At 49.6% G+C, this 27,904-nt stretch overlaps 1 protein-coding gene across 5 annotated transcripts in view; it reads right to left on the reverse strand.

The window, feature by feature from the left end:
* Positions 1-27,904, reverse strand: part of SMARCA4 (SWI/SNF related BAF chromatin remodeling complex subunit ATPase 4) — a 533,682-nt gene that overhangs the window by 35,561 nt on the left and 470,217 nt on the right. For all 5 annotated transcript variants that reach the window (XM_085600653.1, XM_085600652.1, XM_085600651.1 and 2 more), the window contains exon 33: positions 19,219-19,364. In XM_085600653.1, the coding sequence (XP_085456779.1) occupies positions 19,219-19,364 (146 nt within the window). The remainder of the gene's footprint in view (positions 1-19,218; positions 19,365-27,904) is intronic.

Below are 27,904 nucleotides of genomic sequence, written 5' to 3' on the forward strand. Positions count from 1 at the left end.
CTGGTCACCCACCACTATAGCTGGATGTGAGAGCGCGCACTTCAACATCACTGTAAGTCCCCACTTCACCTTCGCCGGACTTTTAATCTATAGGCCTCCCGGTCCTGATGGAGCTTTTCGTGTCAGCCTTCCGGATGTGGTCTCTTCTTTAGCTCTGAAAACCAATAATTTTACGGTCATTGGTGATCTGAACCTCCATATGGAAGCACCACTTTCCAACCCAGTCCAAAGCTTGCTTTCTGATCTTGAGGCATTTCAATTAGTCCAACTGGTTAAATTCCCGACTCATATCGGCGGACACCTGCTGGATCCTTTTCTGACAAACATCTCCTCTAATATTGAAGTGCTCCAGCCCAAGCCTATGGCCTGGACTGATCACTATCTGATCGAAACGCATATTGCTATTAACATCCCTCTAGCCAATAACAACTTGCCTAAGACTCTCAAGCGTCCTTGGAGAAACTTAAACCTAGAGCACTTTCACCATCTGTTGCTGCAGCACCAACCTCAACCTCCTCAGGAAGTTTCCCGTGGCTATGACGATTTTTGCAAGTGGCTTGACCAGTCTCTGGATACCCTTATATCAGCTAGGTGGAGCAAGGCTAAATCTGGCTCCCCCAGTCCCTGGTATGACGAATCTCTTAGGGTACTGAAAGCATCTTGTAAAAAAGCAGAACGCGCTTGGCGCAAAAACTATGATACTGATCTTAAAGCAGCCTATAGATCTTGCATCAGGATGTATCATAGGGCCATATGTTCAGCCAGGGCTGCTTTTTACTCACAAGAAATAAAAAACAGTACTAACCCTACCAAGACCATTTTTAGGGTGTGCAAGGACCTCACCAACAAAAGAACCGCCTCCACGTTCATTGCCTCTATGACACACTGCGAAGATCTGGCCTCGTTTTTCGTTGAAAAAGTGGAGGCTATATACAGGTCGTTTGCTATGCCTTTCGTTAGTGAAATTAACAGTGCCCCTCTGACCTCTAAATCCTTATTAGCCATTCCAGGTCCTACCCAAGAGGAGTTCCTAAATTTGACGATCAAAGTTAAATCAGGTTCTCCGGATGACCCTATGAGACCCATGCAATTTCGTGATTTCGCCGATTGCTGTTACCCGGCGATGCAGAGCTTAATTGATCTCTCTTTTAGAACTGGTAGTGTTCCCACTGCTTGGAAGCAGGCCACTATTATACCAATTCTAAAAAAACCTTCTCTTGACCCTTCCAAATCAGAGCATTACCAACCTATTTCCCTCCTTCCTTGGATGGCTAAATTAGCCGAAGCTCACGCCAACAGGATTTTATCCCTCCACCTGCAAGAAGCAAACATACTAGATAACTCCCAGAATGGGTTTCGAGCCGGTCATAGTACCGAGACCGCTCTCTTGGCGGTGGTGGAACATATCAGGAAAATACTAGACCAAGGTCAGACGGCGGCACTGATCCTATTGGATCTAAGTGCCGCTTTCGACACGGTCTCCCACCACATCCTTTTACACCGCCTCGTGGAGGCAGGAGTTGGAGAACAAGCGCTTGACTGGTTTCGATCATTTCTTACGGGTCGAACCTTTAAAGTTTCTACTCCTCCCTACATCTCTGCCCCACGCCCCATTCTGCAGGGAGTTCCACAGGGTTCGGCCCTCAGCCCCACCCTTTTTAATTTGTATGTTGCACCGCTGGCGCAGGTAGCTGCCAGCTTTGGTCTTACAATAGTGTCATACGCCGATGATACACAGCTGGCGGTATCACTTAATGGCGATTCCAACATGAACGCCCCCACCTTTCAGGCAGCCCTCAAAGCTGTCGCCGGTTGGATGGCGAACAATCGCTTAAAACTCAACGCCACCAAGACGGAGGTCATTCTTTTTGGTAGAGACAGCGAGCTCTGGGGAGACCAATGGTGGCCTCCTGAATTGGGTCCTATCCCTACTCCAGTCGCCGTTGGGCGTATGGCTTGACGATCAATTGTCTTTTATTCCCCACATCAAGCGTGTCGCGGGAACTTGTTTTGGTGCTCTACAATGCCTACGGCCTATTTTTAAATTTGTTGACGCACACACCAGGCAGATCATAGTCCAAGCTCTGGTGCTGACCAGATTGGACTACGCCAGTTCCCTGTTTCTGGGTGTTAATCAAGCTGAGCTTGCCCGCCTTCAGCGGGTACAAAATGCGGCGGCCAGGATGCTGGTCGGCCTCCCTAAATTTGTTTCTTCTCGCAGCACTATCCATGATCTCCATTGGCTCCCAGTAGGCCAAAGAATCAAGTTCAAGGCTTTGTGCCTTACTTTTAAAATTCTCAATTTGGCCTCCCCTCCTATTCTCACCCAGACCATTCTCCATTATGTCCCCTCAAGAGCTCTTCGGTCTGCAGGGTCCAATCTGGCCATTTTTCCTCGTTTTAAAAAGTCCAGAATGGGTGGACGCTCCTTTTCGGTGATGGCGGCTACATTATGGAACTCTTTGCCTGCCTCACTTCGTTCCATCCACGATTTGTTTCCGTTCAGGAAACAATTAAAAACCCATTTATTCTCCTCTGTATAGTTCAGTGTTCTGGTCTTCATTGCTGTGTTGTGTGTTCCATCTCCTAAAGCGCCGGGACGCCTCTTGGCTGCGGCATCTGTGCGCTATATAAGAAAATAATAACATAACATAACAAGGTGGCCCAAGTACACCACAGTGCCCTGCCCTATCTGGCATTTGGATGCCTTGATAGTGAGACCTGCACTTTGCAGAGCCTCTAAAACCTTCCCAAGGTGGATCAGGTGATCCTGCCAGGTGGAGCTAAAGACAGCAATATCATCAAGATAAGCTGCACTAAAGGACCCCAGCCCAGCCAGGATATGGTTCACCAACCTCTGGAAGGTGGCAGGGGCATTTTTTAACCCAAAGGGCATCACAGTAAACTGATAATGCCCATCAGGGGTGGAGAATGCTGTCTTTTCTTTTGCTCCTGGGGCCATGCCAATCTGCCAGTACTCTGCAGTTAAGTCAAAGGTACTGAGGAATTGGGCTCCCCCTAATTTATCTATCAGCTCATCTGCTCTTGGAATAGGGTGAGCATCTGTCTTGGTGACAGAGTTGAGCCTTCTATAGTCCACACAGAACCTCATCTCTCTCTTTTCACCTTGTTGATGAGGTTTGGGGACCAGAACCACTGGGCTAGCCCAGGGGCTCTTAGAGGGTTCAATGACCCCTAACTCCAGCATCTTGCTGACCTCAGCTTTGATGCTTTCCTTGACTTGGTCTGACTGGCGATAGATTTTGTTCTTGACGGGTGCACTGTCACCAGTGTCCACATCATGGGTACACCAGTTTGTCAGACCAGGGGTCAAGGAAAAGAGGCTAGCATACTGTTGCAAGACTTGCTTGCAGTCAGTCTGCTGTTGGGCAGAGAGGGTGTCTGAAAAGACCACACCATCTACTGAACCATCTTGTGGGCTGTAGGAGAGGAGGTCAGGGAGAGGTTCACTCTCTGCTTCCTATTCCTCATCAGTCACCATCAGCATGGTGATGTCAGCCCTGTCATTGTAGAGTTTAAGGCGGTTCACATGGATAACCCTTTTGGGTGTCCTGCTAGTGCCCAGGTCAACTAAGTAGGTGACCTCACTCTTTCTCTCTAGGATAGGGCAAGGGCCAAGACAAAGTGGTCCCCTCACAGGATGACCAAACAGAAGTTCAAAGGGTAAGAAACCTACTCCCTTTTGTGGTACTTCTCTGTGAGCGAAAAGCAGGCATGGCAACGGAACATCCCATCTCCTTTTGAGTTTCTCAGGGAGACCCATGATCATGCCTTTCAATGTCTTGTTGAATCTCTCAAAACGGCCATTGGTTTGTGGATGGTAGGGTATAGTAAACTTGCACTGCACTCCTCCCACATGTGTGTCAGGTAAGCAGACATGAAGTTGGAACCTATGTCTGAAACCACCTCCTTAGGAAACCCTACCCTGGTGAAGACACCCAGGAGGGCCTTGACTACTGCAGGAGCTGTAGTAGTCCTAAGTGGAATTGCTTCAGAGTACCTAGTAGCATGATCCACTAATACTAGAATACATTTGTTCCCTGAGGCTGTGGGAGGTTCAAGTGGACCCACAGTGTCCACTCCTACCCTTTCAAAGGGCACCCCCACCACTGGTAGTTGGATTAGGTGGGCATTTGGGTGGCCACCTGTCTTGCCACTGGCTTGACAGGTAACAGTGGAGCGGACAAACTCCTTCACCTTTGGTGCATCTGGGGCCAGTAAAAGTGACTAACTAGCCTTTCCCAAGTTTTGGATTGCCCTAGATGTCCAGCTAGGGGGATGTCATGAGCCAAAGTTAGGAGGAACTCCCTATCCTTCTGTGGCACTACCACCCTCATGGTGGTTCCAGGAGTGGGGTTTCTTGCCTCAGCATACAGTAATCCCTCTTCGCAATAAGCTCTGTGGGTACCACTGACATCTCCCTTTGCTTCTGAAACAGCTTGCTGCCTCAGGCTTTCAAGAGTGGGACAGTCACACTGACCCTGGCACAGCTCTTCCCTAGAAGGTCCCCCTTGGTCCAAGACTTCAACCTGGTAAGGGTCAAGCTCCATGGGCTCAGTTCCCTCAGGGGTATCCAACTCCTCTCCATGTGGAGAGGGGTCCTGAATGTTTTGCTGTACAGAAGCTGGTTCCCCAGTCTTCTTACCTTTTCTCTTGGTTGGGTGGGCCATTATGTCAGGCTCCAGACCTACTTTTTCACCCTCTCTCTTGCTCTGTGCTCTGTTTTGCACACACACCAATTCAGGGATGCCCAGCATGGCTGCATGGGCCTTCAGCTCAACTTCAGCCCAGGCTGAGGTTTCCAGATCATTTCCCAGCAGACATGCAGCTGGCAACTTTGGAGAGACCAATACCTGTTTCAGGCCAGTAACCCCTCAGCCTAATCTCACCATGGCCATGGGATGACTAGTGGTGACACTGTCAGCATTGGTGACTGGGTAAGTTTTCCCAATCAAATATTGCCCTGGGGAAACCAGTGTGTCCTTCACCATAGTGACACTGGCACCTGTATCCCTCAGAGCTTCTACCCTAGTCCCATCCACCCAGGGGTACTGCAAATATTTCTTTAAGTTGGGTGGCCACACAGATACAGTGGCAAACTCCACTTCCCCCAGTGAGACTAGACTTGCCTCAGTGTGTTCCCAGATTTGCTCAGGGTACACTTCTGATCCCATCTGAATACTTGGTGCCCCAGGAGTAGCTGTACTGGGTGCCTTAGGGGCTTTGTTGTGGGGGCAAGATTTATCCACAGTTAGGTGTCCTGACCTCTTACAATTATTACACCAGGCCTTTAAGGGATCAAGGTTCTACCTCCTATAGGGTTGAGGCACATAGGGAGTAGTTTGGGTCCCACCCCCCTGAACAGGTTTTTGGGGCCCTTTGGAAGACGCAGACTTTTTATCTTGGGGATTCTCACCACCTTTCCCCTGGGGAGGTTTTGTGACCACCTTCTTCTGGTCACCGCCAGTGGCTGTCCTTGTCACCCTAGTCTTGACCCAGTGGTCTGCCTTCTTTCCCAATACTTGGGGAGAAATTAGACCTAGGTCTACCAAATGCTGATGCAACTTTTCATTTGTGCAATTACTTAATATATGTTCCTTCATGAACAAATTGTACAATCCAGTAAAATCATGCACACCATGTCCAGCTAACCAACCATCCAGTGTCTTTACTGAGAAGTCTACAACGTCAATCCAGGACTGGGTCTGGGTTTTGTGAGCCCCCCTGAATTCTATACTCCTCAGTAGTGAACCCAAATTCCTCAATCAGAGTCTTCCTCATGAGGTCATAGGATCCTGCCTCTGACCCATAGAGGGTCAGAAGCCTGTCTCTGCAGTTACCAGGTAACAGTTCTCACAGGAGTGCCCCCCAGAGAAGTTTCTTTACTCTTCTTATTTCACAAGCCCTCTCAAAGGCTGTGAACCATTTGGTGATGTAATCACCTTCCTCAAATGTAGGGGCAATCCCTTTGGGGATTTTAGGATCAGAAGTTTCCTCCCTATCCTTGTTAGGTCTCGTCTGACCCAGCGCATACGCTGGTCTGGCGAGACTTATTGAGAGGGCTCCAAAAAGAGCTACAGTGCATGTGCGCGGGTGCGCCACTTTTACCACGATTACTTTCACTTTCGCGGCCGCATGGCCGCTTTGATGTTTGATCGCGATCACTTTCGCGGCAGCACGGCCGCTTGGCATAGCCTATAGGTCTCACTTTTGGGACCTTATAAGTATTTAGTTATGCTAAACACTTATACGGTCACAAAGGCGAGACCTATTGGCTATGCCAATGCTTGTTTTTATTATTGCTGCCACCATTGATGGATGCTAAACCCATCTCTCTCCTTTCTTTTTCTAGAGCTAGGAGCCTGGACTCCAGATCCAATCTTTTGGCCAGCCTTGCTAAAAGACTGTCCTCTTCACTGGTGGGTCCCCCAGTGATATCTCAGGTACCTGGTTCACCTGTGTGAACTCTAGGTTCCCAGATGAAAATTCTTGGATTCAAGGGTATGGGGGCCTTTTCCTCACTAGGGATTAGTGTGTTGGGGGTTATTATTCTCCTCCTCTTTTTCCTTCGCCTCATCTGACAGGTCATCCCCATGTTCAGATGGGTGGTCCTTAGCATACTCAGCGAAGAGCTCCTGAAGCCCTAGTTTGGTTGGATGCAGGCCCATTGGTAAATTTTTAATTTTGCATAAGGACCTCAATTCCTTGAAAGAAAACTGTAAGTAAGGTGTGAGGTCGAGCTCCTCCACCAGGTGCGAGAAAGTGGCTCTGTATATACTGTTCCCCAATAGGTACAGTGTGTACTGAGTCCACAGAGGTTTGGCAGAGGCTAAAGTTAGATATAACTTTACTCTCTAAAGTGGTAGCTTGATCGAGCAGTAAGGTAGTATCAGAGGACAGTGTAAAGCATTTGTTGCACACACTCAGTCAGCAAATGGTCTCACACACTCAATAACTGAACTCTAGGCCAATGGTTTATATATAAAAAATATATGCTTGTTTTATTTTAGAACCAACAATAGGTATTAAAATTTACTTTCTCAGAATGAGATGCTTTCTATAAATACTTTTGCAATATGCAATTGGCTTTTGTAGAAAGTTACAAGTGGTTGCAATAGGCAACACAATTTTAAACACAATAATGCATTGAGTTCAATTGAAGTTTCAAGTTATTTGCAATAGATTACTTTTAGGATTACTTTTGGAATTCCTGGACTAGATCCTAGATTCAGTCCTGGGTCAGTACTTAGAAACAAGTGATAAAAGTCGACTTAGTTACTGTTATGATTTTTAGACAATATTTTGCTATTTTAAAAGTTGACACTTAGAAAATATTTCATAGAAAACAGTCAATGATTCCGTATGGAAGAAAATTCAAGTTGCAGGTATAGTATGTTCTCGTTACTTTTCTGCCTAGACTGAGTACTGAGACCTTTATCCAAAACAGGTAAGTAATTACGTTTTCATAATTTATACGATTTTTAAAGAATATTTAAAGTTTGCAGAAATCGACACTTAGAAGAAATTTCACAGAAAAACAGTCAATGGTTTCCTATGGAAGAAAATTGGGTTACTGGTAAGTACAGTTGTGAATATTTTTCAGAGTCAGTGCTGGGCACCAAGATCCAGCACTGGGAGCTCACCTAATAACAGGTGAGTATTTTCATTTTCGTTACTCGGCTGAATTTTGGTGAATATTTTTGGTTTTGAAAAGTCCACACTTAGAAGAAATTTCAGGAAAAACCAGTCAATGTTACCCTATGGAGAAAATTGAGTTATCGGCTTTAAGGTAAGTACTCGACTGGCAGAGTTAAGGTTCTGGACATAGACTCAGGGGTCTCCCAAGGTCAGGTAGGTACAGTTGTTACACCCTCAGCAGCACAGGGGCAGCCGGGTGCAGAGAGAGTTAGGTCCAATGTTATCCTATGGGAGGCAGGGGGGCCTTAGTTGGTGGCTGCTGACTAGCAGGCCACGCGGCTGTGGGAGCTGGGCTCCTGGTCACTTGCTCAGGGCAAATGGGGAAGTAGATAGGTGTAGAGGTTACACTGCCAGGGCCACTCGGGCGGCTGGGAGCAGGGTGCTTTTGAGCCTCCGAGCGCTCAATTTATTTCAATGGGAAAGCTCCGGTTTAGAAAAAGACTGCAAGCACGGGGACGAAGATTCTTCAGGTGCCACCACCACTTCGAGAGGTAAGTTGGGTAGTTGGAGGATAGGTAGGTACCCCGGAGTTGGGCACAAGGGGCCGTGGGGCGCCGGGTGCAGGGGTGTCTTTTGGTGCCGGGAAATCTTACCCTCTGTTGATCGCGGTTGGGGGGGCACCTTGTTCTGAGGCTGCAGGCTTCTTCAGGAGTGTCGAGGGAGGTCCTTGGGTGCCGGATTTGGGGTCACAGTCACCGTGGGATCATCCTCGTGGTCTTTGTTCATTCCGGCACAGGCCAGGCTTGGCTGGTGCAGAGTGTGCTGGGTTCGCGGTTCCGGGCTGCTGCCAGGGATTAGAAGTAGATTTTGAGTAGAGCCTCTACTCATGGGAGTCCCAGGGGCTTAGAGTCAGAAGGTAGCCAGGTCCTCCGGGGTTTGTAAAGTTGCTGGCCACAAGAGATGTCGGGTTGGAGCAGGAGCAGGTTCGAGGGTCTACAGGCCGGTAGGGCTGGGGCCAAAGCAGTTGTTGTCTTCCTCTTCTTAGCAGCTGCAGGGCAGGTCTTCTTTCTTCCAGCTCTTCTCTGCATTTCAGAATCTGGAATCTGGGGAAGGAAGGTTCAGGGTGCCCCTAAATACTAGATTTAGGGGCGTCACAGGTAGGTGAAGGGCAGGGATCAATGGGTCCCTGTCCTGGGTTGGGTACACCCCCTATTCTGCCTCTCTCCTGTGGGAGGGGGGCAGTAGCCTAGTCCTGATTGGGAAGGACCTCCCATCTTCAAGACGGCGAGCGCCGGGAGATGTGCTTCACCTCGCCTCCCCCACCTGAGGGGTGGGGTTGGCAGGCTGGCACATCCCCTGTGTGAGAAATTGGCTCTGTATATACTGTTCCCAAATAGGTACAGGGTGTACAGAGTCCACAGTCCCCAGAGGCTTGGCAGAGGCTAAAGTTAGATATAACCTTACTCTCTAAAGTGGTAGCTTGGTCGAGCAGTAAGGCAGTATCAGAGGACAGTGTAAGGCATTTGTTGTACACACTAAGTCAGCAAATGGTGTCACACACTCAATAACTGGACTCTAGGCCAATGGTTTATATATAAAAAATATATGCTTGTTGTATTTTAGAACCAACAATTGGAATTAAAATATACTTTCTCAGAATGAGATGCTTTATATAAATACTTTTGCAATATGCAATTGACTTTTGTAAACAGTTACAAGTGGTTGCAATAGGCAACACTATTTTAAACACAATAATGCATTGAGTTCAATGGAAGTTTCATGTTATTTGTCACAGATTACTTTTAGGATTACTTTTGGAATTCCAGGACTGGATCCTAGATTCAGTCCTGGGTCAGTACTTGGAATCAAGTGATAAAAGTCGACTTAATTACTGTGATGATTTTTAGACAATATTTTGCTATTTTAAAAGTGGACACTTAGAAAATATTTCATAGAAAACAGTCAATGATTCCCTATGGCAGAAAATTCAAGTTGCAGGTATTGTATGTTCTCGTTACTTTTGTAATCCAGTACTGGGTGCCTAGACTCAGTACTGGGACCTTTATCCAAAACAGGTAAGTAAGTACGTTTTCAGATATTATACGATTTTTAAAGAATATTTAAAGATTGCAGAAATTGACAGAAGAAATTTCACAGAAAAACAGTCAATGATTTCCTATGGGAGAAAATTGGGTTACTGGTAAGTACAGTTTTAAGTATTTTTCAGAGTCAGTGCTGGGCACCAAGATCCAGCACTGGGAGCTCACCTAAGAGCAGGTGAGTAGTTTCGTTTTCGTTACTCGGCTGATTTTTAGTGAATATTTTAAGTTTTGAAAAGTCAACAGAAGAAATTCCAGTAGGCTCGAAGGGAGGCCCCATTAGCCTTGTGAGAACGATATTTAAGTTCCACACAGGTGAGGGTGGCACTCTGGGGGGAATTATTCTTTTAAGGCCTTCCATGAAGGCTTTAATGGCAGATACTCTGAAGAGTGAGAGATGCTGCCTTTTTTGTAGGTAAGCTGCAATAGCTGCGAGGTGTAGTCGAATGGACGTATAGGCTAGATTGCACCTTTGTAGGTGGAGTAAGTAGCCTATGATATGTTGAATGAACACGTCCAGTGGATTGATGGTGTTGTTATGGCAATAAACAACAAAACGTTTCCACTTGGCGGCATAGCACGCTCTAGTGATAGGTCTTCTAGCTTCTCCGATGACGTTCATACAGTCAGGGGGAAGATTTAGGTACCCGAATTCTAAGATTTCAGGAGCCAGTTCGCAAGGTTGAGCTGCGCTGGGTCTGGGTGTTTGATCTCTCCATGGTTCTGGGTTAAGAGGTGTGGAGAGAGGTGTCGTTTTAGGTGCGGCACTACAGATAGTTCCAGCAGTGTGGTATACCACGGTTGTCTGGCCCACGTTGGAGCTACTAGGATTAGTGTGAGGGAGTGTTGTTGTAGTTTGCGCACCACTAGTGGAATGAGTGGGAGAGGCGGAAAAGCGTACGCAAATTTGCCTGACCAGTTCATCAATATCGCATTCCCTTTGGACAATGGGTGTGGGTATCTGGCGGCGAAGCTTGGGCATTTGGCGTTTCGTGGGTGGCGAAGATGTCTATCTGTGGATGCCCCCACATTTGAAAGTATGGGTGAAGAACTTGCGGGTGAAGCTCCCACTCGTGGATCTGTTGTGTCTGTCTGCTGAGCAGATCTGCCACTGTGTTTTGGACTCCTGGGACATGCTGAGCTAGGAGAAAGATTTTCTGGGGTATCGCCCATCTCCATATGCTCTGTGCTAGGTGAGAGAGCTGTGGAGAGTGCGTGCCGCCTTGCTTTTGGATATAATACATGGCTGTCATGTTATCAGTCCGGATAAGGACTGCCTTGCCTGAAATTTGGGTTTGAAAAGATTTTAGGGCTAAGAAGATTGCTAGTAACTCCAGATGGTTGATATGGAGTAACTTTTGTTGAGGTGTCCACTTGCCCCGAGTGGTGAGATGTAGTAGATGAGCTCCCCAGCCGGAGAGCGATGCGTCCGTTATCAGTACTATTTGAGGAACCGGGTCCGGGAACGGTCGACCTTTGGAAAGGTTTGTGGTGTTCCACCACTGCAGAGAGCGATGGGTGCGACCGTCTACCAACACCAGATCTGTAAATTGACCCTGGGTCTGGATCCATTGGCGCGCTAAGCACTCTTGGAGAGGACGCATCTGGAGTCTTGCGTGAGGCACTATGAAAATGCAAGAGGCCATTATCCCTATTAGTTGCATAAACACTGGAGCTGGAAGGGAGTGTTGCAGTGCGAATTTTGCATGTAGAGCTTGAATGCTTGCAATCCTGGCCGGATTGGGGTAGGCTAGTGCTCTTGAGGTGTCTATGGTGGCACCGAGGTATTGTTTTATGTGGGATGGTTGGAGATGGGACTTCTGGTGGTTTACTGTGAAGCCCAGCTGGTGGAGAAATTGAATGGTGGTAGATGTGTGTTTAACACACTGATTGTACGACCCGGCTTTTATCAGCCAGTCGTCCAAGTATGGGAAGACGTGGATGCGTTGTCTTCGTAAATGTGCTGCTACCACTGCTAGGCACTTTGTAAATACCCTTGGCGCTGTTGTGACTCCGAACGGGAGCACCTTGAATTGGAAGTGTTGTCCGTCCACTAAAAATCTGAGGTACTTGCGGTGAGCTTTGTGCACCGGAATGTGAAAATACGCGTCTTTTAGATCTAGGGTGGTCAAAAAGTCGTTTTGGGAGAGGAGCGGAAGTACCTGCTGAAGCGTTACCATATGAAAATGGTCGGAGTATATGTATGTGTTTAGGGGCCGGAGATCTAGGATGGGCCGCAGAGTCTCGTCCCTTTTTGGTATGAGAAAATATAGGGAGTAGACTCCCATGTTTTGTTGGTTGGTAGGAACGGGTTCTATTGCTTGTTTTTGTAGGAGGGAGACTACCTCCTGCTTTAGGAGTATTAAATGTTCTTGTGACATTGGGCGCTGCCTGGGTGGAATGTTTGGGGGGGTAGATATCAGTTCTAGACAGTAGCCTGATTGAATTATTTGTGTCACCCATTTGTCTGAGGTGATGGTAGCCCAGACGGGAAGGAAATGTTGGAGTCTGCCCCCGACCGGAGTGGAATTGTCTGGGGGGAGTGGGGGGGAAGTCATTGGGTAGGAGTTGTGGCAGAGCGGGCGTTGTTTGTTTTGCCTCTGCCTTTATTATTGTTACCCCTATAGCCGCCTCTTTGATAACCCCTCGTGAAGGTGGACTGAGTGGGGGATTTGTACTAAGTGGATGCGGTATCTGAGGAGTAGCCTCTAGATGTACTGCGAAAGGAAAAGCGGCGAAAGAAGCGTCTAGGAGGGTGTGACTGCAAGGCTCCCATGGACTTCGCCGTATCTGTATCCTTCTTCATTTTTTCTAGGGCCTCATCTACCTTTAGGCCAAACAGATGTTCCTGGTCAAAGGGATGGTTAAGGATGGAGGCTTGTACCTCCGGTTTAAACCCTGATATTCGCAGCCAAGCATGGCGACGCAGGAGGACGCTTGTATTGATGGCCCTGGAAGCTGTGTCTGCTGCATCTAATGCACAGCATATAGAGGTGTTTGTAATTGTTTTACCCTCTTGAATTAGTTTGTTGGCCCTAGCTTTATATTTCTCAGGGAGGTGGTGCATTATGCTCTCTAACTCGTCATAATGTGCCCTGTCATATCTGGCCAATAGCGCTTGAGTATCGGCGATACGCCACATATTGGCTGCTTGTGACGCAGTGTGTTTCCCTGATGCATCCAGTAGCTTTGATTCTTTGTCTGGTGGTGGTGCTTCGCCTGAAGCCTGGGAATTTGCCCTTTTACGTGCAGTGGATACCACTAGAGAGTCTAGTGGCGCTGGCCCTCTGATGTAGGAGGGATCTGTGGGGGCAGCTTTGTATTTTTTCTCGATGCGCGGGTTAATGACCCTGGCTCTAACTGGGTCCTTAAAAACCTCTGGCGCATGCTTTACCACTCCTTTAAGCATAGGTAATATGGAGGTAAACCTATGTGTGGTGTCGAACGTGTTGAGGAGGAAATCTTCCTGTGATAGTGTGCCGCCCTTTGCAGTAGGTGGTGGAACCCCAGTGAATCTTCTGGTGGAGATAGCCTGGAGGGGTAAAGGTCATCTTGTGGGACGTTGGGGATATCAGGTATATTGTAGTCGTCCCATGGGTCTGGGGATCCTGTAGGAGTGGGGTCCCCTGTGGGTAGGTCCTGTGGGACATCCCCTATGTCATCATATGGGTCCCCGTGATCATCATCTTGTGGAGAAGGGGTGGGAGAACGATGAGGTTGGGGTGGAGAAGGCGGAGGGGGTGGAGGTGAAGAAGGTGGAGGAGGTGGGGAAGGTATTCTGAACGGGGAGGTAGTAGAGTCCTTCCTCTTTGGAGGTGGAGGTGGAGCAGGCTTCTCCAAATGTCTCTTTTTGGAAGAAAGGGTCAAATGTCCAGTTTTTGGATCCTTGGTGAGTGTTTTTTGCAAGGGATCCGGTGTAAATAAGTCCGGTGAGGCTGGTCTTTCCGTCGGCGTCGAAGGATTCGGTGCCGTTGGCTTTTTAGGCTTTTCCGTGCCGGTTCGTTGTTTGGAACCTGGTTTGGGAACCTCCGGAAGCTTGGTCGGCGCCGAGATGGATTTCGGCCTCGAAGTGTCGGTGGCCTTGTGTGCTTTGGTCGGCACCGAAGGTGGTGTCGGAGAGCTGGGTTTCGACCCCGAGTGCTTCGGTGCATAGCTCGGTGTCGATATGGGGGTCGGCTTCTTTTTCGGCGCCGAAGCGTGTTTTTCGGAATCGGGTGTAGGCTGGCTCGAGCCCGAGCCACCGGAAGGCTTGCTTGGCTTCTTCACCGGGCCCGAAGGTGGGGTGTTTTAAGCAGTGTCCTTGGTCTTGCCTAGGCCCGGAGGCGAAGGCGTGACCGGAGCCTTTTTCAGTGCCGGCAGGGGTGTGTGTGTGGGGGGGGGGGGGGAGTGCGCCATAGTTCTTCTGGCTCTTCGGTCCCGAATAGTCTTTTTGGACTGGAAGGACTTACACGCCGGACAGTCTCGAGCCTCGTGTTCAGGGGAGAGGCAGAGATTGTATACCTCGTGGAGATCGGTGTGGGGGAATTTGGACCCAGTGTAAGTGCAGTGCTACCATTTAAGAGTACATGGTGCTGAGAGCTCATCAAACACGAACTCCACAGCACCATAATGGCAACACTGAAGACTGAGAAGTTTGGTATCAAACCTCTCAGCACATTAAACCCGCACTGGCCTAGGCTGCCACACAGCAGACATGTTTCTGGACTCCTGGGTAGGAGAGCCCCCGGTCTCCTGGGCCTGCAACAATGCACATCCTGGGCGAGGTGCTAGGTCTCCTCCCCCAGGATGGGCAGGGGGAAGCTTCAAAGGCATGCCGCCTCTGTGAGCTTCCCCATGCCACTTGCTGTACCCAGCAAACTGGCCCCTACCGGTTCTCATCCCCCACTCTGGCGGGAAGACTGTCCGGAAACCCCAAATAAGGACAGGGGATGTGCCAGCCTGCCAACCTCACCCCTCAGGTGGGGGAAGCGAGGTGAAGCACATCTCCGGGCACTCGCCATCTTGAAGATGGGAGGCCCTGCCCAATCAGGACTAGGCTACTGCCCCTCTCCCAAAGGAGAGTGGCAGGATAGGGGGGTACCCACCCCAGGGCAGGGACCCATTGGTCCCTGCCCTTTACCTACCTGTAATGCCCCTAAATCTAGTATTTAGGGGCACCCTGAACCTTCCTTCCTTAGATTCCAGATTCCGAAAAACAAAGAAGACCAAGAAGAGATTAGACCTGCCGTGCAGCTGCTAAGAAGAGGAAGACACCAACTGCTTTGACCCCAGCCCTACCGGCCTGTCGACCCTCGAACCTGCTCCTGCTACATCCCGGCACCTCTTGTGGCCAGCAACCTCACAAACCCTGGAGGACCTGTGTACCTTTTGGCTCTAAGCACTTGGGACTCCCATGAGCAGAGGCTCTGCTCAAAACCAGCTTCTAACCCCTGGCACCAGCCCGGAACCGCGAACCCTTCACACTCTGCACCCGCCAAGCCTGGCCTGTGCCGGAGTGAACAAAGACCCAGAGGACGTCCCCCCGGCAACTGTGACCCCGAATCCGGCACCCAAGGACTCACCTCGACACTCCTGACGACGCCTGCAGCCTCAGAACCAGGTACCCCCCCCCAACCGCGATCAACAGAGGGTAAGATTTCCCAACACCAAAAGGCACACCCTGCACCCGGCACCCTGCGGGCCCATGTGCCCAACTCCTGGTTACCTAGCTATCCTCCAACTACCCAACTTACCTCTCGAAGTGGTGGTGGCACCTGAAGAATCTTCGCCCCCGAGCTTGCAGCCTTTGTTCAACCAGGAGCTCTCCCATTGAAATCTATTGAGCAGCTCAAAAGCACCCTGCACCCAGCCGCCTGAGTGGCCCTGGCAGTGTAACCTCTCCACCTATCTACTTCCCCATTTGCCCTGAGCAAGTGACCAGGAGCCCAGCTCCCACAGCCGCGTGTCCTGCTAGTCAGCAGCCACCAACCAAGGCCCCCCCCTGCCTCCCATAGGATAACAATGGGCCTAACTCACTCTGCACCCGGCTGCCCCTGTGCCGCTGAGGGTTTAACAACTGTACTTAGCTGACCCTGGGAGACCCCTGAGTCTGTGCCCAGAACCTTAACTCTGCCAGTCGAGTACTTACCCAAAAGCCTATAACCCAATTTTTCTACATTGGTTAACATTGACTGGCTTCTTCTGAAATTTCTTCTAAGTGTGGAGTTTCTAAAACGTAAAATATTCACCTAAAATCAACCGAGTAACGAAAACGAAAACACTCACCTGCTATTAGGACAGATCCCAGTGCTGGATCTTGGTGCCCAGCACGACCCTGAAAAATACTTACGACCGTACTTACCACTAACTCAATTTTCTCCCATAGGAAACCATTGACTGTTTTTCTGTGAAATTTCTTCAGAGTGTCGATTTTTGCAAACTACAAATATTCTTTAAAAATCGTACCAACTGTGAAAACGTAATTACTTTTGTTGTAACTACTTTCCTGTTGCCTTCTGCTTCCACAACCTCAACCATTGCCATACTATTATTGGACTTTTCTTCAGTGTCTGGTCTTCACAGTATAGTATCTCAGCCAATACATCCATGTTCTGATGGATACCCTATCTACCTGCAGATTGCTCACTTGTTGAATATTCTCCAGGTTCTAATCTAGATCCTGCCCTGGCAGGTGGTGCTCTGTTCTTGGCACCGGTTCCTGATGCAAGTTCCTTTTTTCCACGCATTTAGAAACTGATGCTTGTTTCCGGTCCAGGGAGGACCTGGCTTTGCATTTCGGACTGGACTGTTCCCATGAGGCACAGGGTCAAGATTGATTTGCACATGGCTAGGTCTAAACTGGGGTGGCATGGTGAGTAAAAGAATGATGGATTTAACCCAGATCTCTTGACTGGGGGTAAATGTTTTGATTTGTTCTGCAATCCGTCCATCAAGTGTGTGTCTTTTGCTTTCTCGCCCTAAGTGTGCCGGGTATGCCCAGACATGAGTCCTGGGCTCACTGTGCCACTGGATTCAAGCTATCCTGGTAGATGGAGGGTGAAACCCTGAAACCGGTCCTAGGATGCTTGTTTCCAGTCCAGGGAGGACCTGGCCTGGCAGTTTGGGCTGGACTGTTCCCATTGGGCACAGAGTCAAGACTGATTTGCATATGGCTGGGTCCAAACTGGAATGGCACGGTGAGACAAAAAACTATGGATTTTGGCCCAGACCTCTGTACTGAAGTGAATGTATGACATTGTTCTGTATTCTGTCCATCAATTGTTCTTTTTGCATTTGTCACCCTGAGTGGGACAGGTATGCCTAGACGTGGGCCCTGTGCTCTCCATGCCACTGGAGTCAAGCTATCCTTGCTGATGAGGGGTGAAATCCCGAAACCGGTCCTAGGATGCTTGTTTCCAGTCCAGGGAAAACCTGGCCTGGCAGTTCGGGCTGGACTGTTCCCATTGGGTGCTGGGTCAAGACTGATTTGCATATGGCTGGGTCCAAACTGGAATGGCATGGTGAGAAAAAAAACTATGGATTTAGGCCCAGACCTCTGTACTGGGGTGAATGTATGACATTATTCTGTCCATCAATTGTTCTTTTTGCATTTGTCACCCCGAGTGGGACGGGTATGCCCAGACGTGGGTCCCGTGCTCTCCATGCCACTGGAGTCAAGCTATCCTGGCTGATGAGGGAAACAAATAAAGTTGCAATCCCTACACAGTGATGTCAGTTTCTACTTTCCACGCCCTGAGTCCTGGAGTGAGAACTGGTGGTTTCAGTATGCTGAGTACTAACTTGGGACATTTTTAGATGTTAAAAAGAGCCCACTCCTCAGAACAGGGAGGTGAGAGGAAAATAAGAACTCTGCAGCTAGTATCCACAAGGAAGAGCATTAACAAAAGTATGCAACATGTTCCTCTGATGGCACAGAGTCCTCAACTTGGAATAGATACCAAAGCAGTACCTCCTCATGGTGGAGGGCTTGTATGGAGTGGAATCAGACTAAGAAGCCTTGCAGAACTGAATGGGCAAAGTGTCCTTCCCACTGCACCTGCCTCTCATATTGCAGTAGGGCTTTGTGAACTCATGCCCACGTCACAGCCTCGTGCTAATGCAGAGGTAGTCCTTGTGAATGGGCTCTCAGAGGCTACCTCTTGGACAGTATGTAGTAGATCTTAATGCAGATGACTATCCCATAGCTGCCAAGGATTCAGATTGCTTAAGTGTGACATTTTCATAATTTTAGATTTAATTATGAGTGACATTCAACAACTATGGGTGACACTTTCTTGGCAAGCAAAAATCAAGCAATGAACACAAGAAAAACATATAAATATCAGAAATTTCACTTATTTGAGCAACAAGAAACTCTAAGAAGATCTTAAAATTTCTTCAAAGCTACAGAAATGGAAAGGCACTAACTGGAGTCTGTCCAGGCTTTCCACGTGGGGCATCTATTAGGTAATGCATTGAACTAGAGAGCCACAGAATTTCATCCTGGTTGGTGCAGTGGAAAATAGTGACTTGCGTATGTTTACTGCTACAATGTCCCCGTCTGTGACAGAAAGCACTCCTTGGAGTGACAGTGTTGGGATGGCGTTGAGTCCCGCTTTCCATTTTTATGCTCATGTTTGGCCTTAGAGTCACCGGGAGACTTAAAGCAGGAACAAGCATGGCAAAGACCCTAAAATCGAGAGAGCATGGGTGCATGACTTAGGGTGGCATCTATGCGAAGACTGATACAACTTCCTGTAATCACTGATATACAGATTTGTCTTCTGGTCTCTAATTACTTTGGATGCATGAGACAGCAGATGTAACACAATTCTGAGTCCCGAGACAAAGCCCCAGGCGGATCCGTGACAGAAATCTGCTTCTTACAGTGTCAGCATGACTTGAATCCTGGCGTTTTTGATCAGGACATTGTTACCTAGCACCCTGTATGGATTTGGAAGCGGTCGGAAAACTGACAAATGTGGGAATGGAGCTCCAGATCCACATCGAAAGGCACAGAAAGAAAGGAACTAACAGCACCACAAAGGAGACGCGTATATATCAACCTGTCTTTTCTGTGTGGTATGGAACCAACTTGGAGTCACATAGCGCCACTTAATGACACGCAGGAGCACTGCTATGATAAATCTCTGGATCCAGTCTGGCGCCTGGGGAATACACTATATCGAGTTATCTGCAGTTTGAAATATCTCCAACAGGAATAGGTTTAAAGCCTGAGCAAAACTACTGAGAAACTGCTTAAATCTTTCATAAAAGGACTGGAAGTTTCTTTAACTTGGAAGGTGCCATAAAACCTACATGAGCAGTACCTTCTGAATTCCCCACAGTTGGAAGACAATGCCTGAGGACTAAAGGAGCCAACATTTAATTTAGCAAGTTGCTCACTGAATTAATAACCTGGGGCAGAGCAGTTATTTAAAGCCAGCCAATACTGGGTGCTGGCAGAAAGACCTTTACTTACTTCTTCTTGCTCCAGCTCATCCTCACTATCATCATCGCTGACCACTGGTTTGGCCCGGCAGCCCCGGCTAGTGCGCCTTCTACTTTTCACTCGGTCAGATGGCTTCTCCTTCCGACCAAGTTTAATCTTCACCTTTACCGAACGAGCTGTTGGGGGAAAAATAAAAAGATTAGCTGTGATAGCAAAAAGACATAAAACTGAAAATAATAATTGTAGACAATCTACTTGTGGTTACTCTTGAGCGATGGGGTCGGTCTTGGAACATCACTACTGAAGTTTCATGGAGAGCAAAGAACGCTCGTCCAGAGATAAGTGCTCTTCACAGTTTCACACACTTACCGCTCTTGCCATAGCACCATGAATGGCTCTGGCTCAAATACATGTAACTGCAGTTCTCCAGAGATGCTATCTTTCAAAGACTAACATGCATGAATTATTACCTCTGGGTTTCCCAGTCAGACAACAGGTAACACAATCTTATAAATCCAAGAAAAATCTTAAAATGGAATACAACTAATTACCTTCTCGTGTACTAAACCACTCCAGCAATGGTTCCTTTCATCGATTTACATGCTTGAATTTATTCCAGTCATCAGACTAGTAATGCAAGGAGTAGTTTCTTACCTGTAACTCCAGTTCTGTAGTAGGGGTGTTATAGTCATAATCTATGAATAGTCCAGCCCGTGTGCGGGGACCCCGGAGCAATCAAAAAATCTCTTAAGCTGTCCTGCATTTGCAAACCTGCAAAGACACTTAAGAGACATACAAAATAATGAATATGCTACTTACCAGTATGCATCTGTTCTTGGCATGTAGGGCTGCTGACATTCATATCTGTGCATAGATCGCCGCCTAGTGTTGGGTCCGGATGTTTGCACGTTGTTGTCCTGGAAGAGTCTTCGAAGTATCCTGAGATAGGTGACTCCTCCCCTGGACCACAGTGCGCATGGGCATCCTCTCCATCCTCAGATTGTTTTGCGCCATTGTGGCAGTGATGGAGTAGATACAGAAAGTGATGACCATGCTTACAGTAATTCTGAGAGCTGCAGCTGCTACAGGCGCCGGGGAGGAGGGTGGGCGATATGAATGTCAGCAGCCCTACATGCCAAGAACAGATGCATACTGGTAAGTAGCATATTCAGTTCGAGGCATGTGGGCTGCTGAATTCATATCTGTGCATAGAATATATAGCAGTACCTTCTATTAGCGGCGGCTACCAGTGCCAGCTGCAGCGGTCTGAAAAAGAGTTTTGAGAACAGCCTGTCCTACAGCTGCCTGCTGTTTTGATTGCACATCTACACAATAGTGTTTGGTAAATGTATGTGTAGTGGACCAGGTGGCTGCTCTACATATATCATGCAAAGGAATGTTTCCCACAAAAGCCATGGAGGCCCCTAACTTACGTGTTGAGTGGGCTCGTGGGGGAATCGTTAATGTGCGTTTAGCTTTTTGATAGCAAATTTGAATACATTTAACGATCCATCTGGCTATACCTGCTTTGGAGATGGCGTTACCTTTGTGGTGTGGGGCAAAGGCAACGAAAAGTTGTTTTGTTTTCCTAAAGACTTTAGTCCTGTCTATATAGTACATGAGGGCTCTCTTTACATCCAGTGTATGGAGTGCTCTTTCTGCGACAGTTTGTGGGTTTTGAAAGAAAACAGGCAGTTCAATAGTTTGATTTATGTGGAACTGCGATATCACCTTGGGCATGAATTTGGGGTAGGTACGTAGTACGACCCTGTTGGCGTGAACCTGTATGAATGGCTCTTGAACGGTTAGTGCCTGGAGTTCACTAACTCTCCTCAACGAAGTGATCGCTACTAGGAAAGCTACTTTCCAGGTGAGGAATTGAATCTCGCATGAGTGTAGAGGTTCGAAGGGTGGACCCATCAGGCGTGTCAGGACCAAGTTGAGGTTCCACATTGGAGCTGGTGGGTGGCTTGGAGGAATTACTCGTTTGAGTCCTTCCAAGAATGCGTTGATGGCAGGCACTCTGAATAAAGAGAGGTGCTGCCTGTTCTGGAGATAGGCTGATATTGCGGTCAAATGGACACGTATTGAGGTGTATGCCAGATTGCATCGGTATAGGTGTAAGAGGTAACAAATTATGTTTTGGATGGATGCGTCTAGCGGGTTAATGTCATTGTTATTGCAATAAATTACGAACCTTTTCCATTTGGCTGCATAGCAAGCTCTGGTAGTGGGTCTTCTAGCTTCCTTAATGATGTCCATACAGTCAGGTGGCAGGTTTAGGTAGCCAAACTCTAGGACTTCAGGAGCCAGATTGCCAGGTTCAGCTGTTGCGGATCTGGGTGCTGAATCTCTCCATGGTTCTGCGTCAAATGCGCGGGTTTGATCCGCAGCCTTTGATGCGGCACCACGGAAAGTTCGAGAAAGGTGGTGTACCATGGTTGGCGTGCCCATGTTGGAGCAACCAGGACGAGTGTTAGTGAGTGTTGTCTGAGTTTGCGTGCCACCAGCGGTATCAGTGGTGCTGGGGGAAAAGCGTACGCAAATCTGCCGGACCAGTTCATCCATATCGCATTGCCCTGCGACTGCGGATGTGGGAACCTGGCGGCAAAGCTTTGGCATTTTGCGTTTTCGTTTGTGGCGAATAGGTCTATCTCTGGATGACCCCACTGTTGGAAGTACGGTTGGAGTACTGACGGGTGTAGCTCCCACTCGTGCATCTGGTGGCTGTGTCTGCTGAGCAGATCCGCCATCTGGTTGTCCTTGCCCGGGAGGTGTTCCGCCATGAGGAATATGTTCCTTTGAATGGCCCACTTCCACATGCTCTGAGCCAGATGAGACAACTGTGGAGAGTGTGTTCCTCCCTGCTTCTGTATGTAGTACATGGCAGTCATGTTGTCCGTCCGGATCAACACGACTTTGTTGCACAAGTGTACCTTGAATGCTTTCATTGCCAGGAAGATCTGCCATCAGTTCTAGAAGGTTGATGTGCATCTTCTTTTGTTGTATTGTCCATAGTCCCTGCACTGTGTAGTTGAGTACATGAGCTCCCCATCCCTGGAGAGACGCGTCCGCCGTCAGTATTATTTGTGGAACAGGCTCTTGGAACGGTCGGCCCTTGCAAAGGTTTTTTGGATTCCACCAATGCAGAGAGTTGTATGCCCGACCGCTCACCAACACTAGGTCGTTTAGTTGCCCGTGAGCCTGATTCCATTGACGTGCTAAGCACTCCTGAAGCGGGCGCATATGTAGTCTCGCGTGTGGGACTATGAAAATGCAGGAGGCCATCATGCCTATCAACTGCATGAACACTCGCGCAGGAAGGGAGTGTTGGGGTGTGAACTTTGAAATCAGCATTTGCATGCTGTTGATCCTCACTAAATTTGGCTGAGCTGTGGCTGCCAGAGTGTCTATGGTCGCACCGAGGTACTGTTGTACGTGTGCTGGTTGGAGATGTGATTTTGGGTAATTTAGTGAGAATCCCAGATTGTGAAGGAGGTGAATGGTGCGGGACATGTGGCTGGCACATTGCTGGGCTGACTGTGCCTGAACAAGCCAGTCGTCCAGGTAAGGGTAGACGTGAATATGTTGCCTCCGTAGATGTGCAGCCACTGTAGCTAGGCACTTTGTGAAAACTCTGGGTGCTGTTGTCACGCCGAAGGGAAGAACCTTGAATTGGTAGTGCTGCCCTTGAATAGTGAACCTGAGATATTTTCTGTGTGATGGGTGAATGGGTATGTGGAAATACGCATCTTTGAGGTCTAGCGTGGCTAGGAAGTCTCCCTGTTTGAGCAGCGGGAGGACTTGTTGTAGGGTGAGCATGTGGAAATGCTCTGAGAGAATGTAGCGGTTGAGGGGTCTCAGGTCTAGTATAGGTCTGAGTGACCCGTCCTTTTTTGGTATTAAGAAGTACAGGGAGTACACCCCCGTACCTTGCTCGTGGACGGGTACGACCTCTATTGCGCCTTTTTTCAGCATACTTAGCACTTCCTGCTGTAATAGCGCTAAGTGCTCTGAGGACATAGGACGGTGTTTTGGCGGTATTGTGGGTGGAGTGGAGGTTAATTCTAGGCAGTAACCGTGTTTGATAATATCTTTGACCCACCTGTCCGTGGTGATGGTGTTCCACGTGGACAGGAACCTTTGTAGCCTTCCCCCGACAGGTGTTATGTGGTCGGGAGGAAGGGAGAGGGCGTCACTGTTTGTTCTTGGGGGAGGACCTGGTATTGCCGTATCCGCGTCCTCTGCCCTTTGTGCTGGAGCCACGATATCCACCCCGGGTGTTTTTATCGTAGGTACCTTGTGTGTTGCCCTTGTTGTAGGTTTGCTGTGACCCCTGTCCTCTACCTGCTCCTCTATTTCCGGGGCGACGAAAGGAGCCACTCCGAAAGGTCTGCGTTTGGAGAGCCCCCATGGACTTTGCAGTGTCTGTGTCCTTTTTTATTTTTTCTAGGGTGGTGTCAACTTCTGGTCCGAATAAGTAGTCGGGGTTGACCGGCTGATTGAGGATGTTATTTTGAACCTCAGGTTTGAATCCGGAGATTCGTAACCAGGCGTGTCGTCGTAGCATGACGCTGGTGTTTATTGCTCTGGCAGCTGTATCTGCGGCATCCAGTGCACACTTAATGGATGCGTTCGTGAGGAGTTGTCCCTCCCTGATGAGGAGCTCTGCTCCCTCTTTGTATTGGTCAGGGAGATGTTGGAGTAGGGTTTCTAATGTGTCATAGTGTGCGCGATCGTACCAAGCTAGGAGCGCCTGGGTATTGGCAATACGCCATATGTTAGCTGCCTGGGCTGCAACCCGTTTGCCGGAGGTCTCTAGCACCTTGGACTCTTTGTCCGGGGGAGGAGCATCACCAGTTGTCTGCGAGTGCGCCCGTTTGCGAGCATTAGCGACTACGATGGAATCCAGAGGCAACTGGCCTCTAATGTACGTAGGGTCCCCAGGCGCCGACTTATATTTCTTGTCGATCCTGGGGTTTATTACTCTTGCCCTGGTGGGTTCTTTGAAAATGTCCTTTGCTGGTTTGAGGACACCCTTCAACATGGGCAGAGTTTTGATATTCCTTTCTGAGGATGCGAAAGTATCCATTAGAAAATCGTCCTCGATTGTGTCAGAGTGGAGTTGCACACCATGATTGGCCGCAGCACGTTCAATGAGGGCGTTGAATGCGGCAGTGTCCTCTGTGGGAGACGTTTTCGCGCCATATAGCTGCGTGTCCTGTGTATCCATAGCTGCACCCGGGTCTACAGGGTCATCCCAAGCCTGATCAGGGTCCTGTTGGCCTTCAGGGTCCATCTCCCTGGGGTAGGGGACGTCGTCACACATGTAGTCCTCCAAAACGTCGGTTTCGGAGGGTGTCGGAGAGAAGGACTGTGGATCTGGGTAAGAGGTATGGAGACGTTCGTAAAGAACTGGTTCCGAATCCGCTGGCAGCTTTTTCTTTAGCGGGATCCGGTAGGAGTCCAAAGCTTGCTCGAAAGATATTCTCCGCTTGTGGAGCATAATTCTGCCGGTGTCGGCATCGATGATGTGGGACGGTGATGTCTCCGTAGGAGAGCGTTCGGCAGGTGTGATCCTAGTTTGGGTGACACGTGTTCTGATTTCAAACAGTTTGGGCGCCGTGTATGGCGGCAGGCCAAATGTGATGTTGGGTGTTGCTGGAGAAGCTTTTTCAGCTTTTTTCGGCTCGGAGCCCGACGTATCCTGGAGGGCTGCCTTTTCTTTGATGCGTTGCAAGGACGCTGCAACTTGTCGCACCTGGAACGCCGACGGTTCTTTGGCGCCGAGCGGTTCTGTAGAGGCAGGCGTGGACTTCTTCGGGGCCACGGGGTCATCGAGTCGAGGAGAGGTAGTAGCTGTCGACGGCGTCGATGATTGGGCCTTAGGTGCTGCTTTCGAAGTGGTGTGCGACGCAGCGGCCATTTTGACCTTCGTGGCCGGAGCCGATTGTTTCGGTGCCGGGTGCCGAGGCGGTTTGGCGGTACCGATGGCCTTTTTCCGTGTGTCGGCGCCGACGTCGGCTGCTGCGAGTTCGGCACCGAAGTCCCGTTGGGTGCGGTCGGTGCCGACGGGTTTGGCTGGCGTCGAAGGTGTAGTGGGCTTCGATCCGACCAGTGTCAGTTTCAGTTTCTGTGGAACCGATACGACTATTGGTTTCGGTTTCGAGGAAGGGAAACCAGTCGTTTTGGGTACTAATGGCTTTCGCTGGATGTCCGAGGCCGGGCCAGAGGGCGGGGCCGAAGAACTGCGGGATAGGTCTTGGGTAAGGCCCGAAGGCGATCCTTCGACCGGAGCCATAGACTGACGCACTGGGATATCCTCCGTCTGTACGGGTAGGCCTTGCTCGTCACCGGAGCTACTTTCTTCGGCCCCTAAGGCCTCATCGTAGTCTCCTACCTCGGTGTTGGCTTCTTCCCTGTGAAAGAGGTGTTCTTCGATGTCTTCCGATCCGGAATCGTGTTCGGAAGCGGGGCTGGAGGGTAGGTTCTCCACGCCTTCCACATCTTCGTCCTCGGCGCTGAAGATGTTGGTTGGGGCCGGTGCCGTCTTTTTGGATCGGAATCGGGCACAGGCCATACATGTGGATTCGTCGTGATCCGGTGAAAGGCATTTGTTGCACACCGGGTGGACGTCGACATGGGGATATTTCGCATTGCAAACAGGACACCGCTTGAATGGGGTCCTCGAATCCATCGTCGATGTGGGGTCGATGGTCGGATATGATGCGAAAAAGTCGTTTTGAAGTCAGTAGACTAACAAGTAACTGTCGATACCGATCGGGAACAGTACCGACGCGAACTAAAGGCCTTTTGGCCTGCAAAAAGTTTTCCCTAACTTGAGTCAAGATAAGCACATCCGAACCCAATGGCGGAAAAAAAACAATCCGAGGATGGAGAGGATGCCCATGCGCACTGTGGTCCAGGGGAGGAGTCACCTATCTCAGGATACTTCGAAGACTCTTCCAGGACAACAACGTGCAAACATCCGGACCCAACACTAGGCGGCAATCTATGCACAGATATGAATTCAGCAGCCCACATGCCTCGAACTACAGCCTAATAACAATATGGCTGCACTGGCCAGCACTTCCTCTGAAGTGAACACAAAAGCCAAAATAAAGTTTAAATGTCATTTTTATTCACATCTGACATGTTCCTTTATTGTATCACACTCCCTTCACCAAAATCCCTTTAAACAATAGAGAGGAAGGGGTGGACAGACAAGCCCTATAGGCTGTCATTATGTGTCTGCTAAAGGGATACCGTGCCTTTAAGAAACTCTCCAGAGACCCCCGGTATCCCAGGATGCACAGCCAAAGCAAGTTACTTTCAGTTCTTTTTTCCGGCTCCTGCTAGCAGGACCCTGGAGCTTGAGCTCTACCCTTTTGGGTGGATATTTGGACTAAATTTTGGATTTTTGGATAAATAGTGTGTTCATTCGACGTCTAGAGCCTTTCTTTACTGCATCCTACATTTTGGTGCAATTTGCCGACTCTTAGCATGGCTTTATTTGATAAATGCCCTGAGTGTGGGAGGAAAAAGGCCAAGACGGACCCACATGATGTCTGTATCCTCTGCTTGTCATCCTCACATGTCCCTGCTACATGTGCCATCTGCAAGACCTTCTCCAAGAGGACCCTGAGGGACAGGGAGAAGATTCGCCTCCAGGGACAGGAGAAGCAGAGGACAGGTGGGACTTCGGGGCATGGAGGATCTCATTCCCCTTCCTCTGCCCATGCTTCAGCCACTGGAGGGACCTCCGGGCAGAAACAGCAGCAGAAACGACGCCTACCGGCTGGTAGATCGCGTTCGACGTCGAAGGCGACGACGTCGACGGCGAGAGGTAAAGCACCGGTGTGTTCGCAGTCGATCCCGGGCTCTGGATCGCGGCGTTCTCGACGTCGAGAGAGGGGCCGGCGAGACCTAGGACTAGGTCGCCGTCGAGGATTCCACGGTCGACGTCGACACACCATCGACGTCGTACCGAGCCCCGCGATGTATCGACGCCGACGACATAAATGCCAAGACACCGGCGACTGCCGTCGAGACGAAGGAGGTCGCCGTCGAGGCACAGGTCGCCATCGAGGCACAGGTCGCCGTCGAGGCACAGGTCGCCGTCGAGGCACAGGTCGCCGTCGAGGCACAGATCGCCGTCGAGGCACAGATCACCGTCGAGGCACAGATCGACGTCGAGGCACAGATCGACGTCGAGGCACAGATCGACGTCGAGGCACAGATCGACGTCGAGGCACAGATCGACGTCGAGGCACAGATCGACGTCGAGGCACAGATCGACGTCAAGGCACAGATCGACGTCAAGGCGAAGGAGATCGACATCGAGGCGAAGGAGATCGGCGTCGAGGAGACGTCGTTCACCGTCGACGTCGAGAGACTCTCCGTCGACCCGACGTTCGACGTCGAGGGGCCACCGGTCGACGTCGAGGGGACGCCGGACGGCGAGGAGACGCCGTACGAGGTCGACGATCAGTTCGATGTCGGTGACATCTGGGAACACGTCTTCGGTGATTACGATCTCCAGTCGTGGATCTAGGAGGCGACGGCGCTCCCCCTTGTTTACTTCAGCACGGGATAGGCCCGCCAAGAAGGGAAGGGTGGACGGGAGTCCGGACAGTGCTGGTCCTGGTTCCCCTGCAAGGAGTGATGGAGCTCCGCAGCCTCTCCCTCAGCCGCAGCCTCCTACGCCTCCTCCGCC

This window comes from Triturus cristatus, chromosome 4_2 (genome assembly GCF_964204655.1).
Source record: "Triturus cristatus chromosome 4_2, aTriCri1.1, whole genome shotgun sequence".
NCBI classification, from domain to species: domain Eukaryota; kingdom Metazoa; phylum Chordata; class Amphibia; order Caudata; family Salamandridae; genus Triturus; species Triturus cristatus.